General features: G+C 48.5%; 1 protein-coding gene across 4 annotated transcripts in view; it reads left to right on the forward strand.

Moving 5' to 3' along the window:
* Positions 1 to 26,509, forward strand: part of LOC119979442 (VPS10 domain-containing receptor SorCS1-like) — a 1,177,426-nt gene extending 1,150,917 nt beyond the window's left edge. The window contains exons 26-28 of one of the 4 annotated variants that reach the window (XR_005463722.1): positions 1,653 to 1,813; positions 9,766 to 9,833; positions 25,714 to 25,778. Coding sequence is in view for 3 of the 4 variants with exons in the window: in XM_038821670.1 (XP_038677598.1) it covers positions 1,653 to 1,813; positions 25,714 to 25,772 (220 nt within the window). In the remaining variant the exon portion in view is untranslated. Of the gene's footprint in view, positions 1 to 1,652; positions 1,814 to 9,765; positions 9,834 to 25,713 lie in introns of all 4 variants that reach the window. The other 3 variants (XM_038821670.1, XM_038821671.1, XM_038821672.1) reach the window with 3 other exon arrangements.
* Positions 26,510 to 27,017: the final 508 nt, after the last annotated feature.

Consider the following 27,017-nt stretch of genomic DNA (forward strand, 5'->3'; position numbering starts at 1 on the left):
ATCAAACTCCCTCTTGACCTTCTCTGCTCCAAGGAGGTGTCAAAGCGCTCAGCTTTTCCAATCTCTCTAAATAACTTCCCTGCAACTTCTCTGCACCCTTTCCAAGGACTTGATAATCTTCCTAAACTGTTGTGTCTGCAACAAACCATTTCCCTGACATCTGAAGCTCACTACGAATGAGCCCTGTTTTCTCGTTCCGATGTTGCTTCCCCTCGGAGCTGTTTATTGTTTAACTGTGTTTGCCTCAATGTCGCCCCATTACTTGGAAACCAGCCCATCTGGCAAAAGCGAGGCCTTATATCCATCAAAGTCCTTTGACTGAAACTATGATAAGGACTTCTAAAAGGACACTGGGCTGGATTCTCCATTCCTGCGGCTAAGTGCTGACGCCAATGGCGGTTCTGTGACGTTCCACGACAGAACAATCGGTGCCACACCCACCAATGAGGGGCTAGCACTGGTAGCGCACGAAGCACCCGCGGAACACTCGGAAAACAGTGGGAGAATTGCCGGGTCCATGCTGGATACCCACAGGGCTAACAAGCTGCAGCCACGCATAAGCTTACACTCCCCCACAGACGCACCGATCACACCCGTAAACCGGTTGTGCTGGACTGCATAGCTGTCCACCACAACTCCACAGCCCACCGCCCCCCCCCCCCCCCTCCCCCCACTACTCCCCTCAACCCTGGCAGAAGACACCCAGCCAGGTGCACGGCTATCGGCGAAGTATGGCGGTGCTGGGCACTGTCCATACGCCCTCTCTTTCTCTGCAGACGCCACGCCAGCTCACGACTGTTGAGACCACATGTGGCCCGCGCCGTGGGGAACTTGGCCGCCCAGAGTCGGAGCATCGTGGGTGGTCCCGATAATGATCAGCAAACGTGTGTGTGACTGTGTGCGTCACACATGAAAAATGAAAATCGCTTATTGTCACGAGTAGGCTTCAATGAAGTTACTGTGAAAAGCCCCTAGTCGCCACATTCCGGCGCCTGTCCGGAGAGGCTGGTACGGGAATCGAACAGTGCTGCTGGCCTGCTTGGTCTGCTTTAAAAGCCAGCGATTTAGCCCAGTGAGCTAAACCAGCCCCTAAAACTCCACACGGACAGTGACCCAAGCCGGGATCGAACCTGGGACCCAGGCGCCGTGTGGCAGCAGTGCTATCCACTGAGCCACCGTGCTGCCCTGATCTCGATAACGCCAATTTGGAGGGGGTAGAGATTCGCAACCCTGCGTCAAACCGGCGCCTGGTGTGTTTCCGGCGTGGGGACCCATTCTCCGCCAGATCGCCCTTCCCGATTTCGGTGTCAGGCAATAGAGATCCCCGCCTAGAATCTTTGGCTATGTGATAACAGAAATCCCTTAACTGGAGGTTAAACATTATTGAATTTGTGAAGGTGATGCATTCAAGGTAAGTATTCTGTCATGACTTTACGAGCACTAATCTGTACTTTAAAGGGTCTTGACATGATGCTCATCTGGACCCCAAAAATAATCCTTTTCAGAAGAGCACTTTATAGTGATACCCTGCCACTGCCTCACTAACAAGCTAACACGCCAATTAAAAACAGGCTAACACCTCCTTGTCTAGACTCTAAGCAAACACTTCTTCCAGTACATTTTTTTAATTGGCTCTCTGTCATTTTACACAGGAAGATACCAGGGATTAACGCTTATGCCCAGATGCCCAATGAAAAGGAGCAAGAGATGATAAACCCAGTCAGCCAAATTGAGGGCAACCCCAACATCACCCAAAGTGAATTAACCAGCCCAGAGGAATTCACTGATGATGACCATGACACACAGAATTTAGGTAAATTAAGTAAGATGACAATAAATTCCACACAACACAAAGGCACGTGAACAAGCACAAAGAAAAACATTGCTCAATTGTTCAGGAATTTGTTTATTTTATATGCAGATTCTCTGTTATTTTCCCACCCACCTCTCCCCCGTCAAACTTCCACTAAAGATGGGCAAAATCGTCGGATCAAATGGTTTCCATTCCAGATTGAAATGAAAATGAAAATTGCTTATTGTCACAAGGAGGGTTCAAATGAAGTTTCTGTGAAAAGCCCCTTTTTAAGGGAAGTAGATGAGAACATTGCAGGTGACCTAACTATAATCTTCTAAAGTTCTCTCAGTTTGGAGGCTGGTAGATTGGGAGTTTCAGTCCACTATTCAAGAAAGGTCAGACTGAAATAGGAGAAACCAGGGAATGATAGATCAGTTAGCCTAACATCTGTAATTGGGAAATTAGCTAGAGTCTATAATGAAGGATATTGAGACTGAACAGCTTGAACATTTCCAGTTGTTCAGAGAAAGTGATTTGTAAAGAGTAGGTCATGGCTGATGAACCTTTCAAGAGGTGACTTCTTCAAAGCAGCCTCTCAGGATTGAGGGTGGCTGAAGTCATATTCTTCTTCCTTCTTCGGCGATCACTTGCTAATGAGCATGATTGTCCACCTAAGAAACTCCTCGTTACTGGTCATTGGTTCTGTGGGTTCTTGCATGGCTGATGAGTCCGATCCTGGAGCCACATTTCTGACCACACACTTGGCAGATGTTTCCAGAAGGTGTGATTGGTCTTTGGACTCGAGATCGCTAGTATTTTTTTTGGGCCTCCTCTTGGCGTCGCGTGTCCTCGAAGAATTGAGCTCCTTGAATCAAGAGCTTCCTCCAGGGAGGCCTCTTCTGAGCAAGGGTCTCAAAGGCATTAACGTCAATGTTGCTTTTATTGAGGTAGGCCTTCAGTGTGCCTTTGGAATGCTTCCTTTTACCTCCTGTTCGGGACCCTTCCTTGAGATGGACGAGGAAGATTTGCTTTGGAAATCGGGACTCTGGCATCCTAAGCACGTGGCTAATCCACTGGAGTTTGTTCCGGATGATCATGTCCTTGATGCTGGTGCGCTTGGCACCTTCAAGGATGCTCATACTAGTACATCTGGCCTCCTAGCTAATGCGCAGAATAAGTCTCAAAAAGCGGCTATGATCACATTCCAAGGCCTTGAGGTAAATCTGTATATGGTCCAGGTTTCTGAGCCATTGTACAAGAGGATCTTTGTATCAGCACAGATATCACGATCATTGAAGACTCTTGTCCTTAGGTGTTGGAAGGTGATGCTGGTGGATTGGATATAGTTTTGGATTTCCATATCAGGTGGCTCCCCCGATAAAGGAAGTTCTCCACATTTGGGAGGGTTTTTCATTGATCTTGACAGGGGGAGAGACCAGATCTTGCCCTGGTTTGGGTTCGTAAAGGATTTGAGTCTTCTTGAGGTTGAGGCTAAGTTCAATTCTACGGTATGCTTCTGCGAAGGTGTCAAGCATGGTTTGGAAATTCTCTTCTGAGATAAAGGAAATGGCATTGTCATCCGCTTACTGAGGTTCCAATAGCGTTGGCAGTGTCATCTTCGTCTTGGATTTCAACCTCATCGAGAAAATGTGGGGGGTAACACATTTCTGCTTGACTCCAATCTCAATTGCCTCATTTCCGTTGGTGAAGACTATCACAACAACTTGTATAGGGTATTGCTGAGACCAGAGGCGGGATTCTCCATGATTCAGTGCGATGGCCCGAACCCGGCGCCAAAATCGGCACGAATCACTCCGGCGTCGGGGCATCCGAAACGCTGCGAATCCTCTGACCAGGAATGGGCTAGTAGCAGCATGACGCCATTCGCGACGGCGTCACCCATCACTGCACTAAAGACGCCCGCCCCCCCCCCACGGAGGCCCAGCAAAATGGCTGCCCAACGCGCAGCGCCAAGTGAGACCCCCCACTGCTTGCCCCTTCCCCTTCCCCATCCCCCCTTCCCCATCCCCCTTCCCCCATATCCCCCTTCCCCATATCCCCTTTCCCCATATCCTCCCTTCCCCATCCCCCCTTCCCCATCCCCCTTCCCCCATATCCCCCCTTCCCCATATCCCCCTTTCCCCATATCCCCCCTTCCCCCGTATCCCCTACCCCATATCCCCTCTTCCCCCGTATCCCCTTCCCCAATATCCGCCTTCCCCATATCCCCTTTCTCCATATCCCCATATCCCCTCTTCCCCATACCCCATATCCCCCCGTCCCCATATCCCCTCTTTCCCCATATCCCCCTGCGCCATATCCCCCTTCCCCCATATCCCCCTTCCCCATATCCCCCCCTTCCCCATAACCCCTTCCCCATATCCTCTCTTCCCCATATCCCCCTTCCCCCATATCCCCTCTTCCCAATATCCCCCCTTCCCCCATATCCCCCTTCCCCATATCCCCTTCCCCCATATCCCCCCTTCCCCATATCCCCCTTCCCCAATATCCCACTTCCCCCATATCCCCCTTCCCCCATATCCCTCCTTCCCCCACATCCCCATATCGCCCTTCCCACATATCCCCATATCCCTTCCCCATATCCCCTCTTCCCCATATCCCCTTCCCCATATCCCCCTTCCCCCATATCCCCTTCCTCCATATCCCCATATCCCCTCTTCCCATATCCACCCTTCCCCCATATCCCCCCTTCCCCATATCCCTCTTCCCCATTTCCCCTTCCCCATACCCCCCTTCCCCATATCCCCCCTTCCCCATATCCCCCCTTTCCCCATATCCCCTTCCCCATATCCCCCTTATCCCCCTTCCCCTATATCCCTGTATCCCCCTTCCCCCATATCCCCTCTTCCCCATATCCCCTTCCCCAATATACCCCTTCCCCAATATCTCCTTTCCCCATATCCCCTTTCCCCATATTATCCCTCTTCCCCATACCCCATATCCCCCTTCAACATATCCCCTCTTTCCCCATATCCCCCTTCCCCATATCCCCCTTCCCCATATTCCCCTTCCCCATATCCCCCCTTCCCCCATATCCCCTTCCCCATATCCCCCCTTCCCCATATCCCCCTCCCCATATCCCCCCTTCCCCATATCCCCCCTTCCCCATAACCCCCTTCCCCATATCCTCTCTTCCCCATATCCCCCCTCCCCCATATCCCCTTCCCCCATATTCCCCTTCCCCATATCCCCTTCCCCATATCCCCTCTTCCCCATATCCCCCCTTCCCCATATCCCCCCTTCCCCATATCCCCTTCCCCATATCCCCCTTCCCCATATCACCTTCCCCATATCCCCCTTCCCCATATCCCCCTTCCCCATATCCCCCCTTCCCCATATCCCCTTCCCCATATCCCCTCTTCCCCATATCCCCCCTTCCCCCATATCCCCCCTTCCCCATATCCCCTTCCCCATATCCCCTTCCCCATATCCCCCTTCCCCGATATCCCACTTCCCCATATCCCCTTTCCCCATATCCCCCCTTCCCCACATCCCTCATATCACCCTTCCCACATATCCCCCATATCCCCCTTCCCCATATCCCCCTTCCCCATATCCCCCCTTCCCCATATCCCCCTTCCCCATATCCCCTTCCCCATAACCCCCTTCCCCATATCCTCTCTTCCCCATATCCCCCTTCCCCCATATCCCCCTACCCCCATATTCCCCTTCCCCATATCCCCCTTCCCCGTATCCCCTCTTCCCCATATCCCCCCTTCCCCCATATCCCCGCTTCCCCATATCCCCTTCCCCATATCCCCGCTTCCCCATATCCCCTTCCCCATATCCTCTCTTCCCCATATCCCCCTTCCCCATATCCCCCCTTCCCCATATCCCCCCTTCCCCATATCCCCCTTCCCCATATCCCCCTTCCCCCATATCCCCTCTTCCTCATATCCCCCTTCCCCCATATCCCCCCTTCCCCATATCCCCTTCCCCATATCCCCTTCCCCATATCCCCCTTCCCCATATCCCCTTCCCCATATCCCCTTCCCCATATCCCCCTTCCCCATATCCCCTTTCCCCATATCCCCTTTCCCCATATCCCCCCTTCCCCCATATCCCCCCTTCCCCCACATCCCTCATATCACCCTTCCCACATATCCCCCCTTCCCCATAATCCCCCCTTTCCCCATATCCCCCTTCCCCCATATCCCCCTTCCCCCATATCTCCCCTTCCCCCATATCCCCCCTTCCCCAATATACCCCGTCCCCCATATCCACTTTCCATCATATCCCCTTTCCTCATATTACCTCTTCCCCCATACCCCCTTCCCTCGTATCCCCCTTCCCCAATATACCCCTTCCCCCATATCCCCCCTTCCCCCATATCCCCCTTCCCCCATATTCCCCTTCCCTCATATCCCCCTTCCCCCATATCCCCTCTTCCCCATATCCCCCTTCCCCCATATCCCCCCTTCCCCATATCCCCTCTTCCCCCATATCCCCCTTCCCCAATATCTCCTTTCCCCCATATCCCCTTTCCCCACATTACCCCTTCCCCCATATCCCCCCTTCCCCCATATCCCCCCATATTGCCCTTCCCACATATCCCCCATATCCCCCATTTCCCCCGTATCCCCCCTTCCCCCATATCCCACCTTCCCCCATATCCCCTCTTCCCCATATCCTCCTTCCCCAATATACCCCTTCCCCAATATCTCCTTTCCCCCATATCCCCTTTCCCCATATTACCCCTTCCCCCATATCCCCCCTTCCCCCATATCCCCCCATATCCCCATATCGCCCTTCCCACATATCCCCCATATCCCCCTTCCCCCTATCCCCCATAGCCCCTTTCCGCCATAATCTCCTTCCCCCAATGACTGGGGAACTCACCTACAACTGCAGCCTTCATCCACCATCGCAGCCGTTGATACCAGGTGAGTACCTTCCGCCAGATCCGCCATTGAGGACTTGTTTTCGATTGCACTTAGCCTGGGTTCCTCCCCTTTGACCTTACCATCATGGGTGACCCTGTCAAGAGTTTAAGGCTTCCAATGGCATCGCCTATGGGATCAACGGAATGCTCGGGTCTCTCCACCACAGCACAGCATGGTGACAATCCTTAGAAAGGACGACTGAGGTAGTGGTCTGGGGAACGTCTATGGATGCTATTTAAATGGTTTTCCAGAAGGTATTTGATAAATTCCCTCATTCGATCCTGTTAGCTAAATTTGAAGCTCATAGAATTATAGATGAATTATTGGCAGGGTTAGGTACTTGAATTAACACGAGGTGACCAGTGATACCCTGCAAGAATCAGTGATGGAGTCTCAATTATTCACTCTATTTAGCAATGGCTTTGATGACAAAATAAAAAGTCTCATGTCGAGGATTGCTGATGAACACAAAGAGAGCTGGCATTGCAAACAATATAAACAGCATCAAATTACAAGGAGACATTAACAGATTAAAAGAATAGGCTAAACTGTGACAAATAGATTTCAATATGAGCAAATGAAAGATCATCCAGTTTGAGAAACAGCGGAGGTCAAAAAATATTTGGGGTTCGTGTAAGTAGATTATGAAATACCACGTCCGAAAAATTATTATTATGGCTTCTGAAATGCTCGTCTTTCCATCTCGAGGATTAGAATACCAGCTGGTGTAAATTATGTTGCAAAGTCCTGGTTTGATTACACCTGGGACAGGGGTTTTTGAGTTTTCCACCCAAAAGGTTGGCTGGGGAACACACTCCGCCAATCACAGCAGTCACGCAGCCATTTGGCGCTCCAAGGGATATGAATTAGTCAGAGACGAGACGCCTGCCCTTCACTGAGGCAGAGGTCCAGCTTCAGAGAGCTGGCGGATGATCTGATTGGTCAGTAGCTCTGCAGTCCCAGCAGTGCCACTGGCAGCAGTGGCCAAGACTGGTACTTCAGGAATCAGTCCCCAGATTCTGAACCCTGGAGTCCAGGACCGAGTTAATGCTGGGGCAGAAAGGCTTCTCAAACTCAGAAGGGAAAGGGAGAGGGGGACTTGATAGAAAGGCCAAGGGGGTGAAGGGAGCACCTATGTGGGCATACCTTGGGAGTGAGTGCCCAATGCGGAAAAGTGGGCCTTCAGGGAGAACCAGCCCCCTCCCCCATGCCCTTCTTCCAACCATGGCCTGTGCAAGGTGACCTGCCGGACTTAACCCCTGCTCTGAACTCCTGTCAGCTTCAAAATTGAGGGCATCAGTGGAGCGAAGGGGGGCGGGCTGCCCTCATAAAATTGCAGACAGGACAGGGGCAGGCAGGAGGGTGAGCACGACGGGGAGGTGGGTGGCAGGCGGGGGGGGAGGGGGGGGGGGGGGAAGGCTACCTGAGCAATTTTATGGCCCCCCTACCTGCAAACCCGCCAACAGGCGACAATACAACTCTGACCCTGGAATACTGTGAGCAGTTCTTGGCATCCCACCTCAGACAGGATACATTGTCCTGGGAGGGAGTGCAACATACGTTTAGCTGAATGATACCAAGACACTTAGGGTTAAATTAAAAGGAGAAATTGCACATTTAATTTATTCCCTGGAGTTTATAAGGTTAGAGGAAGATTTGATCAAAGTTTTCAAGCTATTAAGAGAAACAGGATGGGGAGAGAAATGATTTCTGCTGGTTTGGAATTCTAGCCTTTGAGCCATTGTCTAAAATTTAGATCCTAACTTTTCTGGAAGGGAAATTAGGAAACAATTCTACACTCTGAGAAGTTTGGAACTCTCACCTGCAGACAATTAACTTGAAAGCAAGTTAATGTTAAAACTGGGATTGATCGATTTTTTCCTAACCAAAGGTATTAAGGAATATGGGACAAAGGCGGGGGAATGAGGAGTTGGGTCGTAGGTGAGCCATGAGGTCATTGAATGGCAGAACAATCTCGAGGGTGAACTCTCCAATTCCGATCCCTCGCTGGAGCAACAAAGGCAGCGGCAAACATGACTGGGCTATTTTTTTTCAAATCTCCTACCCCCCAACTTCCCACCCATTTCACTGGCTCCTCACCTGAAGTCATTCATTCATGTTGGGGCCTGGGGCCTGATGGCTCCAGAGATTTGGACAGTCTTGAGGCAGCAACCTGGCCAAATGAATGTCAGCTGTGGGAAGCATCACATCCAATCCGCGCCTGCGACGGCATGCATTTTCCACACAACACTGAAGACAGGAGCAGGAACCCCAGTTGCCACCAAGAGGTCAGGTAACTCCACGCAGTCAGTGGATGGTACTTCAGCATTGGACAGAATTACATCCAGTCTCATGAATAAATGTCACACCTTCCATTCCAATAGCTTAAGTGGTTTGACTAACGTAGGCTGTCAAATTGTGGCCCATTAATGTTATCTGTCTTTCATGGAAACATTGCTCTACCAGCACCTGGGACCTCACAAAGCTATTTTATTGTCCGCATGGATTCCTTGCTTATATTTAAGATTTTTCTGGTTGCAATGAGGTCTGGACAACAGCCTATGGCCACTGTGAATTTTCCAGATCTTCCATCAGTTATTGATGTCCGTCCGAGGTGAACTGATGTGTTGCCCAACATGCAAAGAGGAAAGACAAACAGTGTATTTTGGGGGAGGGGTAGCGATGATTCCACTTACATACATTCTGCAGCCCCCCAAACACCCTGACTGAATCCAAAATGGTGGACGGACGGCTCAGGACTTGACTGTGACTGCTGACATTGTGGCACCGCCACCCGAGGGAGGGATTCAAGTTGATAGCCCCTCCCCGGAGGCAAGAGGGAGACAACTCCTCACCTTGAATTTCAATATTTCTTTTTAAACCAAAGTCTGGCTGGAAGAGAAATAAACGGTCCAGTTTTGTTAGAACCCGGCGCAAGCCTGACAAAGTCGGGCTTCTTTCTGTTAATGCCGAGAGTGATGCCCCTTGTGGCAAGTTGTGGTTTTACTGCTGGCTTCAACGCGGAGCGAAAGCTGCAGGCAAATGAAATGTAAATGTGTCTTGCAGTGCTCTGAGCAGCCTTATTCACCATGTTGGAGGGAGCGCCAGGGAGGAATGGCCATTGCGTGCACCTGGTGAGTTCTGGGGTCATTCCCCCTCCCCCCCATAACATTTTACTTTGCTTTGTTACAGCTATATTTTTTTTTCAATGTCCGTCATGTTGCTGTTAGATTCTTGGGAAACGGAATTTTGTTTTAAGAACGACACATTTTTTCTGTAACCATGTCCCACAAACATTCATCATTTTGTGGTTTCACACTCATTGTTTTTGTTTGTCTGGATATGTGCGTGTTTGTCTGTGTGTGTGGCTGTATGTGTCTATGTGTGTGCGTAACTCTGTTTGCATGTGTCTGTGTGTGTGTACCTTTGTGTGTGTCTGAATGTGTCTATGTGTGTGCATAACTCTGTTTGCATGTGTCTGTATGTGTGTATCAGTGTGTGTGTCTTCATGTGTCTATGAGTGTGTCTGTATGTGTGTCTGTATGTGTGTGTGTCTGTGTGTGTATCTGTGTGCGACTGTCTGTATGTGTGTCTATGTGTGTGTTTGTATGTGTGCCAATGTGTGTGTCTGTATGTGTGTGTGTCTGTGTGTGTATCTGTGTGCGACTGTCTGTATGTGTGTCTATGTGTGTGTGTGTCTGTATGTGTGTCTATGTGTATGTGGGTGTCAGTGTGTGTGTTTGCCTGTGTGTGTGTGTGTGTGTGTATGTGTGTGTATCCGTGTGTGTGATTATATGTATGTGTGTGTACGTCTGTGTGTTGGTGAAATTTGTCTCCTGTAACAACAAATATTTAGAGGGGAATAATTGTCAGAAGCTGCCAAGAGGAATAAGCCCCCCCCCCCCCCCCCCCCCCCGCCAATTCAACATTGCCCCCTATCCCTTTTGAAGTACAGCAACATTACGAATAAAGGAATAGGTGGCTGTAAAGAATGTTGCTTCTTTTTCCCCTCAGTGGAGTCCCCCCCCCCCTCCCCTCACTGGTCACGGTTCAGTGGGTTCTGAGTCAGACAGTCGGGGTTTCAAACCCCACTCCAGGGCCTGGGGTACAACATTGAGCCTGATACTCACACTGAAGTATTGAAGGAGTAACACAATGTCGGTGGTGCCAGCTAACTGCTGAGACATTAAACTGAGATCCCCTCTACCCCTCGAGGTGGATGTGAAAGATCTCTTGGAACTCATTTCAAGAAGAGGAGGGGGGGGGGGGGGGGGGGGGAGTTCCCTCCAGTGCCTAGACCAGACCTCAATCAACATGAGGAAAACAGATTAATCTGATTGTAACCACATTGCTGTGTGTGGGATCTTGCTGTGCACAACTTGGCTGCCGTATTTCCTACAAAAAGACAAAGCACTTTGAGTATCGGCACTGAAGTGCAATGGGACATCCTGAAGTTGTGAAACGCATTATATAAATGCTGGTTCTATCTTTCTTAAAGTGAAAACTAAAACCAACTCCCATGTTACGACCGTGATTACCTAGTTGTTGAAGTTGATTCTAAAGATTAAAAATCCTGACTTACTGGAGTGTCAGGTAAGTGGGGCATTTTGGGTGTTCTCAATCTCAGCCATTGGGGTATCAGACGCGGGATCTCTTAGGGGTTTGAGGCACAAGAACTAAAATGGCCAAAGAATCACCTTTCAGAAGCACGAATATGAAAGCCAGTGGGCGTATCCTCACTGTGTCCCGGAGGTCACACATTTCTGTCATCAGAATACCCAACAAAGCCATTTAGCCCACTGTGCGCACCAGGGTGAGTCCCTCCGCAGGACATGTCCACTACAATCCCATTTCTTGGCCTGCAGCTGGATTTTCATTTTAAAATGTGTCTAATTGCTCCTAAAATATTGCGAAGGGCCTGGTTTCAATAACCACTCCAGAAACAGCCCAACGTCTTCACATCCTTTTGGATGTAGCCTCTAACTTCCTATTGATATTTTTACAACAGTAATTTGCCCTTGCCCTTTTACATAAGAAATAAATTGCATAGTGCTTCAAAAGATTGGTGGATTTTGAGGAAGCTTTTAAAGAGCGAAATAAAAAGGGTCACAAAGGAAATTTCAGAGCATGAAATCTGGGTGGGGCTAAAGCCATAACCACCAATGGTGAGGAAGGGAACACAAGAAGGTGAATTGGTGAATCTGGGCTGGCATTGTTGTGCTGGAGGATGTTGCAGATATAGAATAGACAAGCCATGAAGGGGTTTAAACAGAATGAAGACTGTTTAGAATCTACCATTTTGGGGGAGCACCGACAATGTTTGTCAACAAAGAGAGGAATGGTAGACTTGGTTCTGGATAGAATACGGATAGGACAAGATTTGGATGTGAAGAGTGTGCAGGCTGTTGAGGATCATAATAGTTGCGTTCAACAGTGACAAAGGTGTGGTTAAGTATTTCATGGGGCTGATTTTCAGGAGGCACATGTCCTGTTGCTCAGGTGGAAGGTGACGGTGTTTGTGAATGGAGAGGAACTATGGGGCGGAATTCTCCCCCCCCCCCCCCCCCCCCCCCATGCCGGGTGGAAGAATCGCCGGGACACCGCGCGAGTCCCGCCATGCTGCCCCAGCACCCGCACGCAATTCTCCCACCCCCCCCCCCAAACCAGTGCAGCGAGAATCAAGGCTGGCCGCTTGGAGAATCGCCGCTCGGAGAATCGCCGCTCGCCGTTTGCAAAAGGCGAGCAGCGATTCTCCGGCCCGGATAGGCCGAGCGGCCGCCCCAACACGACAGTTTCCCGCCGGCTCCATCCACACCTGGTCGCTGCCGGCGGGAACTGCGCAGGAACGCAAGGGGGGGGGGGGGGCGGCCTGTGGGGGAAACGAAGGGGGTGTCTGCACCGGGGGGGGCTCCGATGGGGTCTGGCCCGCGATCGGGGCCCACGGATCGGCGGGCCGACCTCTCTAAAGGAGGACCTCCTTTCCTCCGCCGCCCCGCAAGATCCATCCGCCATCTTCTTGCGGGGCGGCCTCGGGGAGGAAGGCAACCGCGCATGCGCAGGTGACTTCATTTACACTACGTCGGCAGCATCATTTACACGGCGCCCCTTTTTATGTGGCGCCAAGGCCCAGCACGTTTAAAATATGCGACGCCGCTCCTAGTCCCCCCCGGGGGCGGGAGAATAGGGGGCTGGGAGCGGGCTCCAACGCCGGAGTGAAACACTCCGGTTTTCACGTCGGCGTCGGGACTTTGTCTCCATTTCGGAGAATCGCGCCCCCGGAGTCAGTTGGGAGAATTACGTTTTTTAAAGGAGGCTGAAGATAATTGCTTTGGTCTTTCCAGTGCTTTGATGGAGGAAGCTGTCTTTTCCTGCTTTCTATCCAGCATGACAGCAGTTTTGAGGTGGGTGTCATCAATGCCTGTGGATAGCTGCTCAGGGGCAGTGTCGGGCATGAGGTAAAGGCTTGGGAATCTGCTGAAGTGACCGTGCAGGTTGTGGGAAGAGGAGTCACTGGTAGGAAGATTATCGAATAGGGCTAGACTATTGAATTGGACTGGCGACGAACACTGAATCCCTGCCCTGATGTCCAAAGGAAATTGATAGATCCCAAAGGGAAACAGAATAGGTGGGATTCTCCGGAACCGGTGCAATGGCCCGACGCCGGCATCAAACACAGCGCGAACCACTCCGGCGTCGGGCCGACCGGAAGTAGCGGAATCCCCCCCTTCCCCCCCCCCCCCGAGGACCACACCAGCCGACTTACCTGCCAGGTCCCGCCGTGTGGGATGTCTAATCCACCGCCGCCATGTCTAATCCACGCTGGCGGACTGGCCAAAAATGGACGGCCGCTCGGCCCATTGGGGCCCAGAGAATTGCCGGGGGGGGGGGGGGGGGCGCTGCCAATAGCCCCCGACCGGCGTGGCGCGAACCCTGCCCCTACCCGAAAACCGACGTCAGAGAATACAGCAGCTGGCGTCGGGGCGGCATTCGCGCCGCCCCCCCGGGGATTCACCGACCCGGCGGAGGGTCTGAAAATCCCACCCAATATCTTCCAACAATACTATTTTTAAAATAACCAATAACAACCCACATGCTTGTCAACAAACCTGTGTGTAGAAAATAATTTAATAAATTGGACTGTTTCACCTTTAAACTGGTCAAACCACTATTTGGATTATCCATTGAATGACAAAGTGCGAATGTAAATCTTGCACAGTGCCTGAGGCCGCTCTTCCCTTTGAGAGCTGACTGGTGGTGATTTAACCTGAGGGTCACCACACCTCAGGCACAGGGCAAGGTTGAGAAGGCAGAACCTTCATGAATAACCTCAGCCGGGATGGGGAATTGAACCCACGCTGCTGGCATCGCTCCGTGCCATGAACCATCAGTCCAGCCAACTGAGCTAACTGATCCCCATTGTCATATGTGTTGCATTACTAATGGTGATAATATGCAGTTATCCTACTGCGGTAGTATGTTCTTCACATTTGACATTCTCATGTGTTGATTTGAAATTCATTTCAAGTCTGCAGATAACCGAAGCCTATTTTTAAAGAAAGAGGCACTGCTCAGACACGCTCGTTGTCATATTTGTGAAATCAGAAATCACTCATCTGAATTGAGTATTTATTATAATTAAGCGATGCAGTGCATCTCAAACTTAAAGGAGGCAGCAAATTCCAACCCCAATTTCTAAAGCCCTGCCAGCAGAAGTCGTCGCGATTGGAACAATCAGTTCATCTGACAAAGGCTTCTTGCTGGTCACCCTCAGTGTGCTGTGTGGGACGCTGCACGGCGTACAGTGTCGAATTGTAGTGGGAAGGTGACAAATGGGGTCACACCAAGGAGGAAAGTAGGCAGCTACTTTCTAAAATCTCCACACACATTGCTGCACTAAAACAACTTAATGCCATCCAAACATTACAACAACAACTTGTATTTGTACAGCTCCTTACACTTGATAAAACGTCTCAAAGCATTTTGCACAAGTCGTCCGCCACTTGGTCAAAAGTGATATAGGTTTGAGGATGAGCCTTCAAGGAAGAAAGCGATGGAGAGGTTGACGAAGTGACTGTGAGAACCTTGGTAGCTGAAGGCACAGTCGCTGACAGCGGAGTATCTAAAACGCGGGTGATGCTCAAGAGGCCGGAATTAGAGGAGCAGATACCTCAGAGGGTTGCAAGGCTGGAGGAGTTTACCTGGGTTCGGGAGGGATGAGACCTTGGAGGGATTAAACAGGAGCCGATCAGCGAGCACAGGGACAGCAAACGAATGGAAGCTGGCGCGGGTTTGGGTACAGGAAGTTTTGGATGATGTCAAGTTTACAGGGCACAGAGTATGGAAGGTCAGTCAGGAGTACGTTGGTATCGGTAAGTCTAGAGGTAACAAACAAGGCACAGATGAGGCTGCAGCTGAGGCAGGTTGAGAACTGGGAGATATGGAGGTGGAATTAATCGGTCATTGCGGTAGCAATGACGTGTGGTCAGATGCTCATCTCAGGGTCAAATATGACACCAGTGTTGCAAACAATCCGGTTCACACTCAGATAGTTGCCATAAGAGGATGGAATTGCAAGAGGGAGAACACTACAGAAGTGTTTCAAATGACTGCAAGCATTAAATTCATCCAAATATTTCCCATTCCCTGTGTCATTGGAGCCGTGAACTATACATACATCAGAATTAGAGTCCTCAAGCTTAGGTGGTACTGGAAACATCGAGTGCACTATATCGAGCTTCTTCATGATGCAGGTTGTGTGGTGATCACAAGTTAACTAGATGCAATACAACTGAGCAAACACTAGAGGGGGCACGGGAGAGCCATATAAATAGACGGGGACAGGAAGTGAGGACACACTTCACAGAGGGCAGAACTTGGAGCAGGACACAGACACCCACACCAGCTAGGAACACTGAAGGTAACCTTAGGAAACAGCTCTGAAGAGAGAACGAACTCACAATAAAGCATCTTCTCCACATTTGAGACTACGAGCTTTATTAAGACACGAGTAACAACACAGGTTGTCCAATGCAAAGCATGACATCGTGGAGGTGACTTCCAGCTTTCCTAGCTTGATAGCTTTATTTCATCAGCACTGGCATGACAACAGAAATAAGGGAAGCAAATAAATAGATGGCTTGGCTTTGCGGGGAGTGTGGTCGATGTGTTAGGATGTAGTCCTTCACCTCTCTGCACCAATCCAAGGGATCAAAGCAACAGCATCATAATGAAACGCAACTGAACCTTTCTGGAAATACTCTACCGACCAAGGGTCATGGGCTTTGCTGTTTGAATCATACCAGCAATGTTGTGGGATCGATTTGGTGAGCACAGCACAGGCTGTGTAAGAGTTCTATTCTGAACAGCGCACTCATCATCCAGGGAGTAACCAAGAAGATCTGAAGTAAACACAAAAGTGGTTCTTGGTGGAAAACCTGGAATTTCAAGAGTCTGGATGCCGTAACAATGATCAGGGATAAACAGCATTGATATCATTCAACAATCTATCACCTGAAAGAAATCATGAAAGACAGAAGCACTCGCCCCCTTACTATCAAAGATCTCAGTAATCCTATTGTATGAAAAGATACCCCCACAACTTATGGAAACAAAATCTTTGGAGCAGGGAGGAAATTATACCCTGCTGCCAAATTTGATATTCATGCAACCACAAGTGCTGTGGAAGCAGCACTTTTTCCGAATGCACTTAAAGCATTTCAATACATTTCTATACAATGACCCGGAAGCTCACACAATAATATTTGGTGTATATATTTATCTACAAAAAGGTGATCCCTGTTTGATGTATTTACTGAGTGGCTCGGTGAGGTCTCTCTCTTGATGCCTCCTCAGATGGTATTATCAGTAATGATGATGTTCGAGGAGGCAGCAGAGGACAGGGGCCATCCCGCATGGGCCTGATGGACGAGATAATGCCATTTACTGCAGCCTCTGCCAAAGGGGGAAGAAGGATTTGTGTAATCTCGGTGTGACATAAATGGATTTTGCTGTTGTTTCCATTGATGTGTGCTTCATCCTTGACAGCTCCTCCTGTCTGAAGAGATAAGGAGATCCAGATCAATCTGTGAAGAAATTTTGCAAAACAGTTGAATGGTCATCCATGCCCTTGACACTCTGAACATCATAATCCTCCACACATATTACAGACAAACATCTCTGATCTGAGACAAAGCGAGAGTCAACACCGAATGCATTCCAGGTATTATCTTGCTGAAACCAGATACAGTACAAAATATACTTCACCATCTGTACCACAAGGATGTAAAAGTGTAAGAAGATTATGGTAAGTACCAATGGGCACATCTGGCTACAATATTACAACTGCGCTATCTTCAGTCAGCACCATTGGGAATTGAAATCCTATGAAGGGGAAATCCAGTAGAGGATTTAACTCTGTTAAGAAGCTTTGTGATTGCTTTGTAACTGCCTCCACCATCCTTTATTCCTGAGGAGGGTGAAGACCTGGTTTCGCAACTCAGACATTTCCACAATCTCTTTCCAGGTCTTGATGACACCTCAATATTTATTACCTGCGGGGATTGAGACATGTCTTCATCACTGTCCAAGCTCTAAGGAGGACAACTGAGTCTTTTGAAAAGAGTCACTATTTTTGGCAGGGACAATTGCTGATGTTGGGCTGGATTTAATAGAGGAGGCATGGCAACTGGGTTCACTTAATCGTGACGAAGTCCTGCAGTAATCTCCCAGCAACTGCATAACCCGCCCCCAATTAAGTCAAAGGGAGGAAGAGGCTGACCTAGGATTCCCAGGCAGCAGCAATGGGATGTCAGTTTGGATCATTACTGAACCAACTGACAGACAATCTCCCTCAGCTCACTACAATTTAGTGGTGGCTCAGGGATTAAGTAGGGACCACATGCTTTCCATATCCTCGGAAGGATGCCCAACAAGCCCTGTTGGATTTCTCTGCAGCCTCCAAGGGGAATCACTTGTTTTCGGGCGCACTCTGCCCAATCATGGGAGCCAGCATTGAGGAGACGGGGTGGCCACTGAAAGCCACCCTCCTGTGCCCCCACCCCCACCTGCCGCGACCCCCACCTCACAAACCCCATCCCACATTCCCTCCACTTTTTGTCTGGGATCTCGTGATGATGCTGGGTTTTTAATTGGTGCATTGCCACCGGATGCCACCCCCACCCCAACGCCATTGGCGCTGGCAGCATGAGGAACTGCCAACCTCCGATTGGCCAGTAGCTCTTGACGGGTGACACTTCTGCCACTGGGTACATCAGCCATGGGGAAAGCCCACTGTAATTCCATCAGGCTTCCCTAGGAAACTAACAGGGGTTCCCTGCTAGTTCTGGCTGGTGGGTATGATCCCCATTGACCCCATGGAATCCTGGCTGTCGAGAGGGTGGGTGGTAAATTGTTACAAATTGGTAATTGGGTGCTACAGAATAATGTTGTGCATATGTTGTCCCTATGACCCAACCTGGTACTGCGAAATGAAAAGAGAAAAAAAATCAAATGGGTTTACCGGACATTGTTCCAGTAATTATCACAGAGTAAACATCAGAAAATGATTGCACAGCTAAATATATTTTGTCATTTGATGTTGTGTCTCAAAGGCTAAGGATTATGTTTCAAATGAACAAATTGTTTTGTTAAAATGGAGATGCCAGTTAAGGTGATGGTTTGCCATCTTGACAGAGTAGACGCTGATTGGTTGTTACCCCTGGCAGGAGACTTTAGAATGAAGAGTCATAGTCTCAGGATTTGAGTATTTAAAACTGAGATGTGAAGCAATTTCTTCACTGAGGGCTGTGGATCTTACAAATTCTAGACCGCAGTGAGCTGTGGATGCTCATGCTTTGAATCAATTCAAGGCTGACATAAATACTTTCTTGGACTCGAGGAGAATCAAGGAATACAAGGATGATTGGTGTTGTGTTGAGGTTAAATATCAGTCTTGATCTTAGTAAATGGCAACCGTTGAGGGGACATAATGGCCGGCACCTGCTCCTACCTCTTGTGTTCTTGGTGAGGCCACACCTGGAATATTGTGTGCATTTGTGGTCTCCTTTTCTGAGGAAGAATGTTTTTGCTCTCGAGGGAGTGCAATGAAGAGGGATTCCAGGAATGGTGGAACTGTCATACGAGGAGAGATTGACCAGGTTAGGATTATTCTCACTGGAGTTCAGAAGAATGAGGGGGGATCTCATAGAGACTTATAAAATTCTAACAGGACTAGACAGGGTAGATGCAGGGAGGATGTTCCCAATGGTGGGTGTAACCATAACTAGGAGTCACAGTCTGAGGATTCAGGGTTATCCATTTCGGACAGAGATGAGGAGACATTTCTTCACCCAAAGAGTGGTGAGCCGGTGGAATTCATTGCCACAGGAAGGAGTTGATGCTGAAACATTGAATATATTCAAGAGGTGCCTCTCCAGATATAGCACTTGGGGAGAATAGGATCAAAGGTTATGTGGAGAAAGCAGCATTTGGCTATTGAGTTGGATGATCAGGCTTGATCGTGATAAATGGCGGAGCAGGCTCGAAGGGCCAAACGGCCTCCTCCTGCTCCTATCTTCTGTGTATGTATGTATCTATGTTCTGATGTTCTTTTAAGGATCCCCCATGCACTGCACTGAGAGGAAGACAAGCATTGTCTCGTCTGCTGATGTGAGCACCTTGAGATCTGGGGCTCGTTTAGCACAGAGGGCTAAACAGCTGACTTGTAAAGCAGAACAATGCCAGCAGCGTGAGTTCAATTCCTGTACCGGCCTCCCTGAACAGGCGCCGGAATGTGGCAACTAGATGCTTTTCACAGTAACTTCATTGAAGCCTACTTGCGACAATAAGTGATTATTATTATTATTGGATCCAGTGCTACTGCTTTGCTGTTTGTACAAAGGCACCTTTCCAATGTTCTTGTCCATGTCCTGTTTGGTCAATTTACCAAAGTGATGCCACTCAAGCTCTAATCTAATCCCACCACATGAGGCAGTGGAGAGGGAGCAGAGGATGCTGGTCCTAGATACACCACATTTCCTCCTTGGCATCTCATACACAACTCAACCCAGTCCTCTTGAGAGGATGAGCTCCTCTTTATTCTCAATCACAAGCTTTGCTGCTGGACAATTTCCTGCTGTTTTTACCAGTAATCTCAAGGGTTTATGCCCCTAACAACCACCCCCTTTTCAGATTATTAAGCTTTACTGGTGAAAAGAACTAATCGGCCAGTTTTCAGAACTATAATCTGAATTTACTGTCAGTATAAAATCATCATGTTGGGAGGTAGACAATGGCAAGGCAAAGGCAGTTTGCCCCTCCCTTACCCCTCTGGCCTTGAGGGTCAGTTTAGCTCACTTGACTGGACAGCTGGTTTATGGTGCAGAGCAAGGCCAACAGCATGGGTTCAATTCTCATACCAGCTGAGGTTATTCAAGCCTTCTCAGCCTTGCCCCTCGCCTGAGGTGTGATCCTTCAGTTAAATCACCTCCAGTCAGTTCTCGCCCTCAAAGGGGAAAGCAGCATATGGTCATCTGGGACAATGGCGACTTTATTTACTTAGTTATCCCTCCCGCCCACCCCTGCTTTGTCCCGCAAGAGGTTGTGGTCCTTTAGAGATTTTGGGCGTGATCCAATGGCCATGGTGTGCCAGAAAACCAGCTCGCCGCGGTGCAGCGCGGCCAATAAAAGCCAGGAGACGCCTCTCCCAGGATCTACCCGGCTCACAACGCTTCACGAGATCTAACGCAAATCTGCATATTCGAGCAAAACAGTTAGTCTCACTCTAATCTCTAGTCTCCCAGGGGACTGGAGGCCCCCAGCTGCATGCCCCCTTGGCGGGGTGGTGCCCTGGCACTGCTGGTGCCACCTTATCACCCTGGCAATGCCAAAGAGTCCAGGTGGCATTGCCAGCTGGCATGTGCATTGCCAGGGTGTCAGGTTGGTGGTACCAGGCTGGCATTCTTTGCATGTGCATGAGTGGGCCGATGGTGCCCAGCATGGCCATTGCGGGGTTGGGGATCGGGATGCCATTTAAAAATGGTGACCATTGAGTGCTGAACCAAAACACAAATTCTGGTTGAATCCAGAATCTATGGCTGGGAGCATTTCCCAAGACCAAAAGACAACCAACGTGTCGAAGGTTTGCAAGTTTAAATGATGGTACTCCTGACTCTGAAGTGAGGGTGCTCCACAAGGATAATAAGAGGTCGGTGTCCTTATCTTCTGCCACCATTGCTGCCTGTTGCTGTTATGGCTGATGGATTTTTCTATGTGGCGTCAGATCGTGTGCTGCCAACTTTGCAAGTGCCGCACTCAAGCTTCACTCTCACATCTGCCAAATCCCTCAGGTATTGAGCAGCAATTACTACACTTCCAGTCATCCATTGAACAGCCGTATACTATCAAGCAAAAACAGTTGGGGTGGCGAGAGAATCTTAAAGTAATAAACCATTTAGCCATGGTATTGCACACGTATCCACTTACCTGTAGGAAAACAAATTTGACCTTTCATTCACCTCCCTGTCTAAAGACAGGGCTGAATAGTTACCAGCAGAGTTTGAGATGAGTCCCATCCTCCTTGTCATGGATTTTAATCAAACATCAACGGGTTTCAAATTCCAGATTGGCCAGGCACCAGGGTCAGAAGTCAGCTACTTGCATTGTTTTCCAAAGGCCTTGGAATTTGGACATTTTCTCAAATAGCAGGCACACACATGCTGTTCCTAAATAAGAATGTTACTTGTAATCGCCCAGTAGCCATACTTGACTTTACATCCCAGTTAAAAAGGTAGGATTGAAAGATTGGAGTGCAGCCACTCAAGCGAGTGCTTGACATGAAGTCACTGACATTTCGTCGTCAACACAACAGAAAGTGAAGTGGAGCTATGATCGAGCACCATTGATCAATTGAGCACAATATGGGTTCCTCACTCGGTAAGTCTTTAATCTTCAGCGCTCTGTCATAAATTATGAATCTATGGAAATTAGGGGCATTACCAAATGGCAGGAGCAAAAGGTCAAAGGCAAGTCAATCTCATTGGCTCCACTGGATTTTTCAAGGCCATTTGCAGAGAGATGTCAGATATTTATGAGCAGCCTTGCCCGTCGGCACCTTGTCTGGAGATGATCAAATGAGAGATGTGCCATATTGGTGATGGCAGTGGACTAGCAATCCAGATATCTAGGTTGTGAGGACACGGGTTGTGAGGATAGGGCACCTGGTGGAATGTAAATTCAATTAATAAATCTCTATTGATCCCAGTGATGGTGGCTTTGACAATTATCATCGATTATCGCAAAAACCCATCTGATTCACTTAGGGAAGGAAATCTGCCATCCTTGCCTGTTCTGGCCTACATGTGACTCCAGACACACAGAAATAGGATTGAATCTTTTTTAAAATAAGTTTAGAGTACCCAATTCTTTTTTTCCCAATTAAGGGGCAATTTAGCACGGCCTACCCTACCCTGCACATTTTTTGGGTTGTGGGGGTGAAGCCCACGCAATCACAGGGAGAATGTGCAAACCCCAGACGGACAGTGACCCAGGGCTGGGATCGAACTTGGGACCTTGGCGCCGTGAAAACATGGTTGACTCTTAACTGCGCCCTGCAATGGCCCAGCAAGCCACTCAGCGCAAGAGCATTTAGGGATGGGTAATAATGACTGGCCTTCTTAGCAAAACTTGTAATCCCATGAAAGTGTTTAATGGGGCTTTTGGGATCTATATTCTTACTTATTTTGCACGTAAGAATACGTTTCCAACAGAGCCCAAACAGTGTTCCAATCTAATCTCTGTAGAGAGATGCGACAAGAACCGGCATTTATATAGAACCCTTAACACAGAAAACCACACCATGGTGCCTCATATCAGTGTTAAAAGGTTTGAATGTGAACAGGCATCTGAGCTAAATGCAAGTTTCCTCCCTCACATTAATCTACATCAGTGAGCAGAACTGGGGAGAAGATGGTTTCAGTGCAGGAGAGGATTCTTGAACTGTTAAAAGTCATGCACGAAAGGTGTCGGTATATTCCTTCAATATTTTATATGGACAGCAAGCTTACTGAGGCATCAACCTCCAAGAGCATTGATTGATTGATTGACGCACTCTTTTTCTCGGTTACTATTTTTCCCTATCACCTGTCACACTGGTGTTCTCGGCACCTGATGCTTCAGTAAGCTTTGCCAGCCCTTCCGAAATATTAAGCGAGTGTGAGACAGCAAGGCAGTTTCTAATCGCTCCAGGGCTCATCCCCTGCACTAGATTTATCTCTTCTCTCCGCTCCAATTGTTTAGCTTTTGACTTTTCCCGCAATTGCAGCTTCTGCCCGTATTAATATTTATCAAAACACCGGCAGTGAAGCATCCCTGACTGAGCCTCGGCCACATTGGAGGTCACATTGGGGAACAGACACACATCCAGGTAGCCTCGGGGGTGTGGTCGGTCCTGGTGTCATCTGGACCCCTCTCACTGGCAGAACATTGAGAAACACGTTAACTAGACTGTGGCTCTGCAAATGTAAGGGCAACTCAGTATCCGCTGGCATAGAATCATCAGACACCATTTTGCTATCCATTTAAGTCAAAAAGCAGCGAAGAAATTCCGGGAATTTCAATTCCCCAAAGGGTGGGTTACTTACCCTCCTTCCCGAAAGTGGTTCTTTCGACACCACCTTATAATGAAATGATTAATAGCGTTGAAAAAGCAATGATTTCTGCCTCAGTGCATGTTGTGACCAGATTAAAGCCCGTGACTTAACCTAATGGCACAATAGTGTCTCGCAGCAAACTACAGAACTGTAACGGGCTGGGGGGGGGAACCCTTGCTCTCGGACGCATTTCATGTGTTTGTTTAAGTGCCTTTTTGTGGCACAGCTATTTCAACGTTGACCAAAACAAATGAAGTGCCAGGTTTTTTTTTTCAATTGAACCGTCGATAATCTTAACAGCTGCCTTTTGCAATAAACTTTTATACTTCCTCTGGGCACAATTATGATTTATGCACTGAAAAAGAGCAACAACAACAAAACAAATTCCTCAGCCTTTCGACCTCCTGGAGGAGACATTTATTATCTGGAGGCTTATACGGTTGATCGCTTAATAATTTACCCAAATAAGTGAAGGAAGGAAGGAAGTCCTTGCAATCATATCATACCTCAGAATGTCCCAAACTGGTTCACAAACAATTAAGAGCTGTGTGACATGTAGTTGCTGTTGTAATGGAGGACAGTATGGCAGCCAATTTGTGCACAGTAAGATCCCACATACAGCAACAGGGTGAATGACCAATGGCACTTGTGGTGCGTGAAGCTGGGTTGAAGAGTTAATGTTGGCTGGAACTCCTGGAGAACTCCCCTGTGCCTCTTTAGAACAGAGCCATGGGGTGTAGAGAGGGCCACTGGGCCTGTTTAATGGCGAGTTATGCCTCACTCTCTCTGCACTGGAGTAACTGGATGAACCAAAATGGAAAACAAAGTAAGTATTGTCCACTTCTGACCACGTGAAAGCTAAAGTTATGGCTTAACACCGACAGAACTGGATTTGAATCCAGCCTACAGGAATGGGGATAAAGTCTCCTCACGTTGTCTCAAGTTAAACTCCGACATCTAATGAATGAATCAGTTTTCAATGCACGGCATAGAACATGGCAAAACTTCGGCACACATTGGCCGGAATTCTCCGGCCGTTGCAATTGTCCTTTCCGATGGCAGCGCACCTGCGGGTTTCCCAGCGGCATGGGGTACCTTCAATGGGAAATCCCACTGACAGGTGGAGGGAAGAGAGAATAGGAATGCCAGCAAATGGCGCGCGGCCGAAGAACACATGGCTAGAAGACTGGAGAATCTAACCTTTTATATCACTAGTCTTATTCAGCTGAGATAGTAAGAAGACTTACAACACCAGGGTAAAGCCCAACAGGTTTGTTTCAAACACTAGCTTTCGGAGTGCAGCTCCTTCCTCAGGTGAATGTCCACCTGATGAAGGAGCAGTGCTCCGAAAGCTTGTGTTTGAAACAAACCTGTTGGACTTTAACCTGGTGCTGTAAGTCTTCTTACTGTGCTCACCCCAGTCCAACACCGGCACCTCCACATCTCAGCTGAGATAAAAAGATAGCTGAGGTGACCATGTTGTCGTGTGGGTATGCTTTTGAGTTTTGGGATTGAGGTCAACTGAACCAAAAGGATCTTTACTTAACAACTAGTGGATGCGACAGCTGACTTGAGTGCACATGATGGTGATATGAATTCCATTTACAAAAGGATCTTTAACGTCGGAAAGAAATGGACATGAATGGAAAGGAAAATGGAGAGAGAGGTACGATGTTGGCCACCAAAGTTTTGGCCTCAATCAATTTTTAGGGAAAGTTTTACAAGGAGAGGGGGTTTAGGGGAGGAATGCAGGGAGTATGGACCGAGGTAATGGAAGGCATGACCACCAATAATGGGGCAGAGAGATGGTGGAGATACAATAGAAGCTGGACGCAGAGATGCCGAGGATGGGTCAGGAATGAATGAGGATGCACAGGGAGTGGAACCATGGGAGGAATTAAATGGATAAAAAGTGAGAATTTTCAATCCGAAGCATTGAGAGTATCAATGGATGTCAGGGGGGATGGGGATGTTGAGAGAAGGGCCTTAGGACAGGATGCTCCACCCCGTCACCTCCCACGACATGTTTTGCAGCATTGGAGGTGGCCCATCATTGGCCAGTGGGGAGAACCTCCAGTGCCGCCACTGACAATAGGGTTTCCTGTTTTTCACACATTCCAAAGCAGTGACAGGTGGGTGCCATCGGTGGGACCGGAAGACCCTACCAACCGGCTATGCCGGAAAATCCCGCCCATGGTGTCGGAGAGGATGCAGACAGCGCGATGATTGGTTCAAACATTAGAAAAATCTTCCATTCTCTGGCATAACATCACTCACCTTGTGCGTCGGAAAGCTCAGGCGCAAGCTGAGATCATGAACGTTAACCTGTACGTTAATCTTGACTTTAAAACCCATTTTGATATTGCAGGAAACAATCCAACAGTAACTGAAAATGAGAGCACAAAAGAGATTCCAAGCTACGTTTAACAATGGGACTGCTGAATCCACATTGGAGTTGGACTTTTCTATCCTACAACACACAAGGTTTTAGCTTTAAAACTGTGCATGTGGATGGTGATGACACAGATTGCTTATTGTAACTATTTGGATAAAAGAAAAAAATCTTTTTTATTCCTTTAACAAAAAAAAGAAAAAAAAAACAATTTTCTTGTAAATTAAACAAAAGAATGTGGTGGCTCGGTGCCGAAGACACATACAGTACATTCAATCTAAGAGGTAATACAGTTACACAAAAGAGCACACTTACATGAAAGTGCTTTAGCATCGGACAAGGTACCTTCACACTTCCCCTTGAACTTTATTGACATTGTATTTCCAGTTTCTTCAGCTGGTCATATACTGAAGAGTTTTGCTCAGTCCTAAATAAGGGGAAATTGTTACCGCTTGCAGGGAGTTTGGTCAGCGGGGATTGAAGGCTAATGGCTAAAAGAATCATTCTCTTTTCAGTCAGTGTGACCTGGAATGCACTGTCTGAGAAGGAAGCAGATTCAGTTGTAACTTTCAAAAGGGAATGGGATATCTACTTGAAGAAGAAGAACAAAGTGCAGGCTATAGGGAAAGATTAAGGGGCAGTGGGACTAACTGGATAGCTCTTTTAGACATCTGGCACAGACATGATGGGCAGAATGGCCTCTTCCTATGCTGTGTACAATTCTCTGATTTCTCCAGTCGTCAATACAGTTTCAACACCTCCCCCCCCCCCCCCCCCCCCCCCGACCTCAACCGCCACAATTAAATTGTTGTGAAGGATCCAGAGCATAATGTAGAGATAAAGGCACAATGGAAGGTTAATTAAGGAGTCGTGATTAAGAGAGGTGAAAACCTTGGCTTTAATCTCCTTTGGAATAGGCACTCAATACTTAGTCCTCAAAGTATACCAGCTCCCATTCGCACATACTGCCTGATTCAAATGTCAGCGCAAGTCGCCAACTTTCAGATGAGGGTTTCATTAATTACCGGCAGAACCAATTTCACCCAGGCACTGGCTGCTCCAATCACCAGCAGAAGCTTGGCCAACTCTCAGATACTTTCCGTCCAATCGCTGATCCAGTTCGCACATGTTTCCAAATCAATGGCTCCCATTGATTTGGAAACCTACCTTCCTACGAGCAGTTCCCGGGCTCTGGTGGCCACATGGACACAGGGCACCAACATACCTGAATGACAACACACCTCGATGAAGTATTACCTTTTAATCAGAATGTACTGTAA

The sequence above is a fragment of the Scyliorhinus canicula genome, chromosome 16 (assembly GCF_902713615.1).
Source record: "Scyliorhinus canicula chromosome 16, sScyCan1.1, whole genome shotgun sequence".
NCBI lineage: Eukaryota > Metazoa > Chordata > Chondrichthyes > Carcharhiniformes > Scyliorhinidae > Scyliorhinus > Scyliorhinus canicula.